The sequence below is a fragment of the Cottoperca gobio genome, chromosome 21 (genome assembly GCF_900634415.1).
Source record: "Cottoperca gobio chromosome 21, fCotGob3.1, whole genome shotgun sequence".
Lineage (NCBI taxonomy): Eukaryota > Metazoa > Chordata > Actinopteri > Perciformes > Bovichtidae > Cottoperca > Cottoperca gobio.
In genome coordinates, this window is record NC_041375.1 from 16,732,014 (window position 1) to 16,745,536 (window position 13,523).

At 38.6% G+C, this 13,523-nt stretch overlaps 1 protein-coding gene across 2 annotated transcripts in view; it reads left to right on the forward strand.

Annotated features, from left to right (window-relative positions):
- Positions 1-201: 201 nt before the first annotated feature.
- The window catches only part of LOC115026771 (glypican-6-like), an 88,323-nt gene continuing 75,001 nt past the window's right edge, over positions 202-13,523 (forward strand). Inside the window, exon 1 of one of the 2 annotated variants that reach the window (XM_029459730.1) lies at positions 202-796. In XM_029459730.1, coding sequence (XP_029315590.1) covers positions 646-796 — 151 coding nt within the window. In that variant the 5' untranslated portion in view covers positions 202-645. The remainder of the gene's footprint in view (positions 797-13,523) is intronic. The other variant, XM_029459729.1, reaches the window with a different exon arrangement.

Genomic DNA, 13,523 nt, shown 5'->3' on the forward strand with positions numbered 1-13,523 from the left:
AAATATTCCCACAGGGATTAATCTCATTTAACGCTGTAGACATATGTTGTGTATACCGTAGCTGATAACACTTCAAAAAAATGACTGCTTTTTTATTACATTCCACAACACATACACCTATCACATTCCTACCTACTGTATGTATCTCTTCTTATTTATTTATTTATTTCCACTACATTCCTGTTATAGGTGCCGACCTGCCGCCCCCACTAAAATGGATGAGTCTGGACTCCACTCCATATTTTGTGTCCCTCTTTGCCTCGCCAGTGCATCTGATGTGAACACAGAGCGCTCCCCTCCACACAGCATTTCCACTTCAACACAGCAATCGGGGGCTTCGTCTGCTCAGCGAAGTTGAGTCAACACACCGGGAAACGCACTGCATGGATTCATGTGACGCTCGGAGTCTTCTTTTTCTGCAGCACCGGGGGACTTAAAAGAAGAACAAAAAAAAAACTATTAGCATTCTTGGTTACGATATAAACCCGTTTTGCTTTGGGAAATGTGTTGGTAGACACTAATAGTTGATTTGTAACCATTAAACGACCAGTCATTAAGTACCTGCGGATCTACTGCAGGGGAGTTTTTACCAGCAAGGATACTGCAGAGAACCTTTAACAATAAGGATCTCCACAGAAGTGAACAATGCTGAGACTAGGAACCATCATTTGCACTTTTTCTGTGCTGTCTATTGCAGCAAGAGCAGATTTTAAGGCACGGAACTGCAGCGAGGTTAGGGAGGCTTGTATCGGGAAAGGCTTCAGCTTCGCACATGTTCCTCTTCAGGAGATCCCAGGTAAGTGCCAACCGTCTCACGAATTTAGACTCATGACCTGCCAAACAGAGCATTACAAATACCCTCGGGAGTAAACACAGGCTTTCGTGTAATAAACCCTTTTGTATTTAATGTTAAGCTCTAGATGGAAAAGTTAAAAAAAATCCCCGAATATCCCACTGCAACTTTTATGATGCAAAGTATTTTCCGACAGTATTACTGTGGGTCTTTGGTAGAATGCTGCAGGGGGAGCCTGTGGCTGCATTAGACGAATCTTTTAAACAGCACCTCAACCACCTGTCACTCACTAAGTTGCTGGGAGTCAAAGTGACCAAAGTTTTAAACCGCACTCAGGGGATACACTCACCATATTTACCAAAATAGTCCTAATTGACCTGACTGGCTGGACACCAACAGCGGGCGCAGCCTCCTGCAGCCTGCATCAGTGAGGTGACGGGCCTGCTGTAATCATGAAAACTCCTCATCTAAAAAGCCTGAACTCAGTTAAGAGCTGGTTTACTAATTATATATTCATGCTGCGATAACAATACCCTATCATCCGCATCAATACTGAATATGTAAAGAGTGAGTCCCCCAGGCAGCTGTGGGTAATATATGTGTCCAGTAGAGGTCTGCGACTGTGCTAACCAAGCAGAGATAATGAATGATCAACTGTGCAGATTAACTCCTGTCCTGCGAAAATTAAGTGATAAGGTGAAGTGGAACTGCTGGCTCTTGCAGTGCTTCAGTAGCAGTCCTTAATCATGAGTCAACTACATCATTTCAGCCACTACTCTTTGGAGCAGTTATTGAATGTCACATTTAGCGTGAGACATGGACAGAGATAATACATGCAAACGACACAGATGTAATGTAATGTACTGGCTTGGAAATGAAAAAAACATTAAATAAAATAAAATCTAAACACATGATGTTGCTGTAAGTGGGTATAAATACATTCTGTTTTAGGAATTCAGATGATTTTTTAATGAAATGGCGCATGTAAAGTCAAAAACAATGTTTTACTGCACTAATATTTTATACATCAGTAAATCAATTCCTGAATAGTATTCTGTGATTTCACTTGATCAGGAAAAGTCATATTCTTGTTATCATGTTAATATGTCTGCGGCTGTAGAAAAGTAATTACCCCAGCTGAGTTGTCTCTCCAGGTCATCATTGTTGTGCTTCAGGGCCAATCATTCTCTCTATAAAGCAGGAAATCTGGCACACGTAAAAAGGCTGCATATTTGATAACATGCACACCTGTTCAGAGATGAGTTGAATAACTAACTGATTAAATCCTTTGGATCCATGTCTCTGACATCACAACTAATCTCCCAAATGAGTGAAAAATTCAATCTCTCTCATCTCCGAACGTTGTCACCCTGAATAAACGTCTTTTGATGTGGTCTTTGAATGAGTCATAACCTTACGTGTCTGCCGGAGAGACAACGCATTACCAACACCTCAGCAAATTCACACAGTGATGGGCATGCCCTTCAGGCTTGCGACTTATTGCCTCTCACTCATGCAAACAATAATCGAGCTGAGCCAAATCTTGACTAAAGTAAAGGTGGAAATATCTGTAATTCAAAGTTAATTTAAAGGCATAACACTCTCAGATCAAAAAGTAGCAGAAGCAGAAATAAATCTTCACTGTTCAAACTCTGGAGATTAATATAATGTTGAGCTGGTGTATTATCATGGATGGTACTTTATCTTTCTGTACTGTTTCCAATGGTATCCATTAAGAATAGAGTAGTTGCTCATGTTTAGTAGTTTAATTGTTGGATAAATCAAGCACGTCTTGCTTTGAATGATCATTTAAGTGTGTACTTTCTCAAATTAGAGTGCACTCAGTACTTTAAGCACACTTAAGTACATAGTCAAAGTTACTGTATAGTTAAAAAGTGCATGTAGGACAAAAGGAGTACACTTCATTGTGCTATATTGTTAGGATTACAACATAAACTCTGAAGACACAAATTAGTAGCAAGGTTTGTAATATTAGCTGTTTAGGAGGTGGCACTGAGGGTGACCATGTGGCAGACCGGGAGCTTCTTCAGTGACGACCTTACTCGTGAGTTAGTATTCCAGCAGGCTACTTGTAGATTAGTTGGTCCTTGTGGGACTCGATGTAGAACGGCTCTTAAAGCTTCCCTTATAGCTTATTGTTTCTGTCAGCCTTACAGCTGCCATCACACTCTATTAACTCACTGATGATTTGGCAGAAACGTCAACCTTCATGTTACTGGTCCACCTCTGCAAATGATGCTTTCCCAGCTTCCACATCCTTCATGTTAAATGGCTTCTCTTTGTTGTTTGATTTCGTGAAATCTCTTTGGTTATCTGAGACGCCAATATCAAATTGTATTGACAGAGGGATGTGTCTGTGTGCTCCTGCTGCTTTTGATAAGATGTCATTACACTAGAGACCATATTAGACATTATATTAGATAGAAACCACTATCTTTCTCTTACAATGTAACATACAGTAAATCCCACATTGTTTGACTTGCATTATCTGTTTGAATTGAAGTTAATCCCATTACACTACTGTTAAATTCTGAATCACATTTATGTTAATGTCTGCTATTTGTGTTGAGCTTTTTGCCTTTTTTTATTCATTGTTGTTGCCTTTCACATTATGATCATACTGTATGTGTTTGGCCTTGTATGAAGCACTCATTACAACCGTAACATAATGGCAAAATAACAGTATTATTTCAGGGATATAGTGCTCAGCACCTTTGCACTGCTCAACCATTGCATCACTGCGTTTTTCATGAAGCTCAAAATGAAAAGCTTACAATGCCACATTTTTGCTGTTGTGTTTGGTCAAACAGAAGGAGCAGGTCAGGTGGAATGACAGCAGTGGTCAGTATTATTGACAGAAATGTTTTTATGATCCAAAGCCCAAAGGCTCAGTTGGTACAGTAATTCCACAAGACTTAGGCAATGCTTCTGCCTGCAGACCAGGCCCGGCTGAAAGCTGTCAATAGCTACATGGTGCTGGCATTTTAAACCACGAGAGCATGAACTTGTGGATTGCTCTAAAAGTCATGTGTTTGCATATCTAAAACTGCCCTGAGCATCTCCCTCTCCACTGCAGACGCATCTGTTTAATTCTACATTTCAGCCTTTTTAAATCCACTTCTTTGCTCTGGTTAAAAAATCAGACCTTCACTCTGCAGTCTTGCCCCAGCTGTCACCCAACGTCTGAGACAAGATGGCAAGATATGGAAAGTGAGTCACACTGCAGACTGCTGGATTCAATTGAACTTCTCAGTCTATTGATGGCCAGCTCTGTTTACTCCCAGCCAGGAGATTGAGATGGGACAGAAATAACGGTGCAGATATTTTATGTGATCCATGGCTGCCTGCACAACGTGGCAAATGAGCTTTGTTGAAGCGTGTAATGTGCACAGGTTCTCTCCTGTCATGTAATGGGATGGAGAGGATTAATAAGAGCTAAATGGGAGTGCCTGCAGAGGGAATGGCCAGGTGACTTTGTTAGCCCTCGCAGCATACACCACTGTTGATGTGATGTATCGTCAGATTATTGTGACCTTACTGCCACTCACACGTGTGGAGATAAACCCGGGAGTGAGGCCCTTAGAGGGATCGCAGCGTGTGAGGGCTTTGGGGTGTGTTTACACGTTTGCAAACATTTAAATATTTGTGATAAAAGTGCAGATGATTTGTCTTTTGGGATTGGGTTTATCGTTTGAGTTTGTAGCCTATATGGTAGCACCGGTATTTGAGGCTGCATTCTGCTATATAATGTAATATGGATGTGTCCTACTGAGAAGCAGAGGGGGGCACTATCAGAGAGGAAGAATCCAAACAATCATCATTTTTCCCGCGGTAGAGGGGATTTCTCAAACGCTGCCTCCATCTCAGTGTCATCAATCATACTCATGAATGCCAGAATGGCCTCATGATGGGTTATCTCTGTAGGTGTTCCCTCTAAGAGCTGTAGGAAACATTGTGTCCCACAAGTGTTTTAGGGATGCAGCATTGAAGGCAGAGCAACACTCAACACTTAAAGCGTATTAAAGCATAGATAATTTTGTACCTGTGGGGTTTAAATTCATGAAATACAATTTAGCTTTACCATTAAATAATGTTTTGTGCAGAGGTGCATTAGGTACACCTGTATGATTTAATGCTATCCAATTGAATAGTTCTGCATTAAAGACCCTGTAAAATATATTTTCTCAGTCATTTCTTGCTATCTTTACTTCACATTTTACTACATCTTTTTCTGTATTTGTGGTTTTGCCCTTACTATTCTTATTGTTTGCATATGTTGCCAGCGCTGTGAAATCAAATCTGATCCACCTACACAGTTTTTGAGTGTTGAAAAGTCTAAATAATTAATAAGAATGTTGTTTCCCCTAACTTTAACTTTATTGTTGCGTATGAATATAATGTTATTGAGAAATGTGAACGTTTTCATGGACTTTAAAGCAAATCATTGTAAAGGTAATGTGCAGTTGACCTTATCTGGACTGGACTTCATTATATTTCTTTACATACATGATGGGAACAGGTGTATTTATACGGTTGGTAATGCATGTCTTTTCCATGTTTGTAGTGCAGTATCAGTTCCTTTTATTACATGTTGGCTTCAATTCATCATCAGCAGATATTCACATGTCTGTTACTGGTATATTTTCTACGGTCCATTTGCTTTCTTCAAATGCAATATAGAAGCTGACCTCTTGCATGATCGCTTTCATTGCAATTAGCTTATTTTGTCTGACCAACAGTGCAAAACCCAAATGATTTCATTCTGTCTGTCAGTCTGGAACCTGCAGACTATGCACCGATGCTCTGTTCCAGCTCCCAAAAGGAAGATGCTGTGAATGTTGATGTATCTGGGTTTCATTAGAATAGGAGGGCAACTCATGAATTTTCTTTAAAACCCTAAAAGTAGTTTCTGAATAATATTTCTAAACCTTAATCCTGTCTGTGACCCGAGCTTTCTGTTTATTCTGTTTGTGGCCTTTAGCAGGGTTTATGTCCAACTTGTGTTGCTGAAACTACACATTTTAAAACCAAATGGGATTTTAGCAGGCAGTTATTAACTGCTGTTTGTTTTCCTAATTTACAGTGCATAAGGAAATCATTATTCAGATGTTTTACGTTGACTTTCATTTGTTTCAATATAGCAACAAAGCTTGCTTTTTCTGAATACATTAAGGATGGAAACAAAAGAACATGAAAGAGATACTGGGTTATTGAAGCTTGACCAAATATTGTAAGCCTCACGTGCCTTGTTTATACCGTTAACAAACAGCTGTTATCATATAGGTTACTGAAGGAATTATGTTGTGAATGCAGCCATAAAGAAATAATGTTTGTCAAACTCATTTGAGATAAATCTACTTTGAAAAACAAGGAAAATGGATTAAAGTGATTCTCCTGGGACAGCATGGCAATTGGTATTTCATGGCTTAAGAATCATTTAAAATGTGAAAGAATGAGTGCTCCTGTTGTCAACAAGAGATTGAATAGATGTTATTTTGATGTATTTGTTCCTGTCAACAACTGTCCAATTAAATTCTAACCTGGAGCCACTGAGAAAGAGCTTTTTCATTCCTCATTTAACAAGCTGGCATAAACACATTTCCTCTAGTCACTGATCCTATTTTCTTTTAAACTCTTTTTTAAAACTTTTGACCAGTATAGACGAGACATACTGCACACTACGTGCCTGATTTGTTACAGAAACAGAAGCATTATCCTCCTTGTGGTGTGTTCTGTTTTACATCTTATTATAATATCTTTCAACCAAATTCCATTGAAGTACGGGACATCATTCTGTTCACATACTCCCAAGCTTTAAATGAACATTGAACCTTGGATACATTGTGAGATTGACCCTCCTATTTCTTCTCACCGGCAACTCATAAAATGCCACCAGAGTTCTCTTGTTCTGTATGCGTCAGATTATCAGATGACTGCCTTTATTATTTAGACATATTTGGCACAAATCCCTTACCTGATATCTGATATCCATGACTACCTTTCTGATTCTGTTTATTTATTTATTTTTAGAATTGTCTACACACATTTTCCAGTAGTTCACAAAATGTCAGTGTCTCTTTTTCAAGCCATCTCTGACTTTTCAGAAAACAATCCTCAGGATCAATGTGCGTCTTTTCATTGACACGAGGATCAAATTTAGACTTTTGACTGTGACGTATAGCTGGTAACTTTCTCCGACTCCTCATCTGCCTGTCAAAATCTAGCCATCATGAAACAAAGCCCCCTCGAATGCCTCATCGCTGTTGTTGGATCTATCTTTAGCCACACGTCTGCCACTCCTGTCTTGTTGACAATGTCTGACTAGACACGATGTGCAACTGGATATGATTCCTGCCTTTACACTGCTCCTGAGGACGCTTCGGTGTGGTGTGTTTCAGCGAGTCGCCGTGGGGAGCTGTGTGTTGTGTCCTCTCCCTCTCACTTAAGCAGCCTGCTCACTATAGGACACTTGCACTGTAACAAGGTAGCAGGGCTAATATAGGCCGGAGTCTGTAAACTAAGCTGTAAATGCTGAGTGAAAGGTAATGATCAGTGCAGGTCTCAAGGCCCTCGAGGTCTCCAAACAGCCACCAGCTGCTGCCTGTAGTGCAGTCCTCTGCCATGCTCCACTTAGCAGTTTGACGCAGAAGAGAGTGGCTTGCCTGCTCACGTCTTATTCTCAGGGGCTTCTAGGCGTGCTGCCCATGTGGATCGAATATCCGCAACAGCCTTGTCATGCCTCCACTTGGCTTTTTATTACACACTCCTCAATAAATATCACAGACATACATAGTGCTACATATGCTGCATAGGCAGTGCTTGTCATTCCTAAATGTGCTGCACATGGTGTTAGGGAAATCCATGCATTAATCTTAGCTGTAATGATATTGGTGCACCTTGCAGAAGGGTATAGGGTCACATGAATATTCCATAGCTATAACCTTCGGGGTTAAACATATTGTACTTTTTTGTTGTATATTTATCTTCTTGGCAAAGATTTATACGAGGAGAAATCTAGTCTTTGTGTGTTGTTTTACATGAAGGGAATTGCTTCACTGTACAATGTGATGCAGGGCTGAAAGTTAAACATATTTATTAATAATTGTTCTGCTGATTGCTTTCTCAATTATTTGTTTTGGTCTGTAACATGTCAGAAGATCATCACAATTTTCCCAGAGCCCAAGGTAACATTTGACCAACAGTCCAAAACTAAAAGTTTACTATCATATGACAAAGAAAATCGTTTTGACTGAAAATGACAATTAGTCAATTATACAAAATAGTTTCCTATTAATTGAGTAAAGGATTCGTCTTGGAATGTGTTCACGGAGTCCCCTTTAACTTGTCTGGTCATCTCCTCTGTACTTTTCATCTTTGAACCCAAAGTAGTAAATGCAGCTTCAGTTCCCGGGAACGATTAACTTGCATGTATAAATATATTGTCTAGAAAACCTATTTCTCCGCAACAACTTTTTCAAAGCCTCTTAAAATGTTTCTTCTGCAGTGAAAGAGGCGAGTTGTGCGTTTTATATTTCCTCTCCTCAAAGAGATTTCTTTATCGTAAATTTAAAAATATTTCAATATGAAGCAGCGGACCGTTGAGTCAACACTCAGGCTGTTTTATCATATACACAGCATTGCACATGGCATGTTGCAGTGGAATATCTTGACATATTCAAAAAAAAGAAAATATTGTCACATTTGCTAGGAGCATGAAACTGTTCCAACATCTTTATTCCTGTCCTTTCTCCCTTCACGCTGACTCTCCTGAGGATGAAGAATGCCATCATACCATTGTACTGTGCTGCTTTTATTGTAGACTGTTTTATGTCAGTGAGAATTCATTTCCTCTTGAACCTGTCCTCATTCACCCAAGGACATACTCCTCTGTATCAGCATCCCCTAGTTATTTAAAACACGAGCATGCCTTTCATTATGACTTCTGACATGACCCAAAATGTGATAGGAATAATGTCATTCAATTTTGATTGATGCAAGTTCTAACTTGAGCGAGAAACTTGGCTATTCTGTACACAAAACCCTCAGGAGACATTATTAAAAGTGTAAAAGAAAGACTGTGGAATACACACATGTATATGTCCATGCTGATTTTCATATGCGTTGAATTCCATCCCCGTGCTGTAGTTCCTGAGGATATGAGCATGGTACTTTTTGCCAAATGTCTGGTTATCCTTTAGTTAGAGGACATGTTTCAGCTATAGAGGGGTGAAACGGAAACCTTGTACATTAACTGCCTTGGATGTCTAAAAGCACACAACATTGAGTGAATAGGCTGAGTGATGAGTGATTTAAAGCAACCTCTAGATGACCTCTTGATTTATTTTTAACAAGGTGAAATGACTGAGCAATCTTAGCCTGTTTTCAGTTTAAATATCAGATCGAATGAGATCCTTACAGGGTATCATTTCTAGATGTGATGTGCATGAAGCCAGACAATAATTTGCATGTTAATTTATTCATACGGATATATCCACCCACTTACTTCCTTGCAGTTAGACAAAGTAATTCATTCATTTGTCATGCATTTGTTCATTCACTTATAGTTGGCCTGGAAATGTGTACGTCTTGAGACATCACCGTTAGACAGCGTCCTTAATTTCGCTTCCTCTCGGCAAGCTTTTAAAAGTTCATGCTGCTTTATGTTTGTGTCCGTGCTAAGGAGTCAATCATGTGACTAAAATAGCTGTAGTCTCACAGAGGCCAGTCTAAATCACTTTAGCTCAGATTTTGCAACATGATATTTAGCAGGAAAACCGTCCTCTGAGAATCGCTCTAGCCCATCAGCTAGAAGCTCTAAAGAAGTTGTGTAGAAGCTGTCTATATAATAACAGAAATGAGCAGCACCGTATTTTTGGAGTTGAAACGAGTGGTGGAAGGTCGATTCTGTTGCCCATCTGGCATAAGATTAGACTTGGAAAGCTTTTTTCTTGGTTAGACTTACCAAAGCAAACATCACCTGACCACAAGGAGCAAAGCAAAATTGAAAGATTGTAATAAAATGACTTTATTCCACTTGCTCTCATGTAGGTTTACCTGTTTTTCCTCAAACAAGTGACTGTCTTTGCTGAAATAAGGTGGATAAATCCTAAAGAACTAAGATGATTTATGACCAAGCAAAAATGCATTTGGTTATATAAATGACATGCCTAAGTGAGCGTAATTCATTGGTCAGAAACTTGAAATATAATTCTGGAAAGAGAGAGGGGATGCTTTGTTGTGTAAAGAGCTGTGACAAACCCCCAACTAAAAGATATTAGCAAGTGTTGGACTATACCTTTTAAAATATATGCCAGAATTCGGATGCCCTTATAGTTATCTTTTAGGTGATGAAGTGACTTTACAAGGATAAGAAACTGCACTCACACTAGGAACGCTAGTCTCATTAGGTTTGAGTCTGGCTTCAAGTGTGTGTGAACCCATAAAAAGTTTGTCGGGGGGAACCATGGGACACAGCAGATGGCAGAGCACATATGCTGTGAGTCTCTTTGGCCAGGTACACTGATAGATACTTCTGAGAGTTGGCCTACCTTTGCTGGTATGCGCTGGAACTTGGACACTGAATTCTCCAGGCTGACTCATAAGTTTTTAAAATATATCCTCATGTTTTCATATAGACCAAAAAAATAACTATTGCGGGTATTTCTAAAGTCATGTTATAATTTTGCTTAAAGGGGAACACAAGTGTTATTTTTGTTGATTGCATCCTCCCTATAATAGTCCTCCTTCCTAAATGTGTGCTTCTGCAAGAACAATCATAAGTGTGTCAAAAAAAACTAGAACTTTAGAACTGACTGTTGGGTTGGGGGAACATGCACAATTGTGAAGTTTAGGTATAAACACCGAATCAGAGAGCTATTTCTCAGTGACAAAGAACTTATATGGATGTGGAGCCATTAGAGAAATTGAAGGGTTTTGATAGGCACACATGGAGGTGTTCATCACATTTTATGAACAGGTAACAATTGAAACAGATGCATGAAAGACTGGCTCCTAAATAAGAAAATGAATATAAACATCCATACAGGGACTTGAACAGAAACATAATTATTACACAACAAAGGACAACTACTTAACCCTGGTGAAGGATGTGGAAAAGGTTACCAATGCTATTTGTATTTGCAGTCCATACATACATCAGTTATTCCTCCTATTTAATGGCAGATATGCATGAACATGTGAGCAGATCTCAGCTGGAAGAAGGTACAATTTAAATATGTTGTCATCATGAGTGATAATAAGATAGTTGATTCCATTTGATTGCAGACATGGGAGTGACATGAAGTGATTGCGATTTATAATGACAGCTAGTATAGGTGTTAATAAATCACTGAGTATCACTGTAAACCTCTCTGATTAAAACTCAGCTTTACATTTTTTTTATAGCATTACTATGTATTGAATCTGCTTCTTGTTTTGTTATTAATATGTTAATGTGAGCAGGATCCGCTGCTCTGTATGCATGTTAAACATCTGGTGCCATGGCTCAATGCAAAGTAAAGTTATGCATCCTTCTGTTGGCTCCGGACAAATAAAGGACAGGGAACGGGTTAGTACAGTGAGGTTATGCTGGGACAAGTTTCTTTGTTTCAACCTCACAGCCCTCTTCATTCTGAATGACTTGCCAAAGGCCAGCTTTGATACAAGGCTATTAGTGGGAAATAATCCCGACTCAGCTACTAAAGTATGACTTGCTCAGGATCACAGACAGCTTCAGGTAGAAATCAGACTTGATACCATACCAGCTAAAAGAAAAACAGACACAAAACCTCATCTGCATAAGACTTAGCTCGGTGCAGATCCAATAAAGAAACGAGCTATCCCAAAGCTGTGCTAAGACATTTACTTGAAAAACACTTTTGTTTTCATAACAGTTTTCACAAACCCTTTGCAACTCTCATGGGTCACCCTCACATCGTTCACATTTTTCAGTTTGAAAGATAGGACCTGGGGTAATAGAAAAGCTGATAAAATCTTACAGCAAACAAAATAAGACTTTAAACAATACAATACAATACAAAAGCAATAGTGCAAGTTAACGTAGGGGGTAAAATATAACATAAATATAAAATAAAGTAATATAAATTAGATATATATAAGTGTGTGTACATATATATATACTGTATATGTATATATATATACTGTATATGTATATATTTATACTGTATATGTATAAATATATATATATATATATATATATATATATATATACTGTATATATATATATACTGTATATATATATATATATATATATATATATATATATATATATATATATATATATATATGAGGTGTAAACATTTGTAAAACGGTAAGGAAAAGTTTATTTGTCATGATGTGTTTCTGCATGTCTGTGTGAATGAAAGACAGGAGAGAGAAGCATTACTTTGACAACATCGCAATGCCAACAAGCTTTCACCTGTGCCTAAAGCTATGCTCTAACACTAGATTATGTGTTCATGTGTTTTAGTTTGACATAATACCTAAATGGTAGAAAATACAGAACTGTATCAGTGCCAATTTACAGTTTATTTGGAGAAACTTGCTGACTTCCATAGAAATGCTAACAATGAAAGTGCATTCAGCCAATAATGTGTGGTGCCGGACTTGAGGGCATCGGCAACTCACGGCACAGCACAATTTTTATTTATCCCTTTTCCCAAAGACATGAGCCAGCAATATATGTGTTTACATTGTGTCCAATAAAGCAGACCAGAGCTGGTCACAATTGCGACTTTAACTTTTTACTGAGACATACTGGGCATACGAATCAATGACAGAGATTGTTTTCTGTTCCATTTTACACTTTGATTCTATGGTGGTGATACTTATATTAATGTGGTGAGAAGCAAAGTATATTCTTAATTCAGTTACTACTGAAATGTTGCACCAAAACAATGCTCCAGACTAGAAAGTGCCTTTTCTGAAGCAAATGCAGTGTGATCGATGGGAGATCATCTGCTGGAGAAGCTGTGAGAGAAGAAGCAGTCACAGTATTTACTGTAGGACGAACAGGAGTTTCATGTGTATTTTGAGATGAAGAAAAGGACTGAAAGATTAAAGAAATAAGTACAAAATGAAAATGTGCAAGCAAAAAGTATCATCCTCACTGTCAACAATTTGACAACAGTATGAATAACATCAGCGTCCCTGTACGCTAAGATTAGCAGATGTCCAACTCCAAGGTAATTAATTATTTAGTCAACTCCAAATAATAAACTAAATACAAGTTAATCAAAAAATGTATATGGCCACCAATCTCGGTTTCATTCTGGCAAACCGTATGACTCTGAAAAAAATAGAACACACAAACAATATTTACAAAAAAAGACAACACTGTAGGAACACCTCAATGCCTCCAGCATAGAGGGGTAAAAAAAGTGCAATTAAATATTGCCTTTCAGAATACAGTATTGAGTGTTTTAAATGAATAAAAAACAGTAAAATGTCCTTTATAATAAAAGACAGGAAGGTAGGGTGTGACCTTATGGGCCCATGTAAGCGCAGGCCCTGGGATGGTCGCACAGGAGGGGCATGTCGGTGTCCATGTTTGATTGACAGAAGCTTTACCTCCGGTCCGAACAAAGTGAACAAACTCGCGCTGTAGTTTATCTTTCAAGTCATGGACATACAGTGTGTTGTTTGCTGTGGCAACTGACCTCGCCAGCATTTGGACCCAAGTGACATTTGC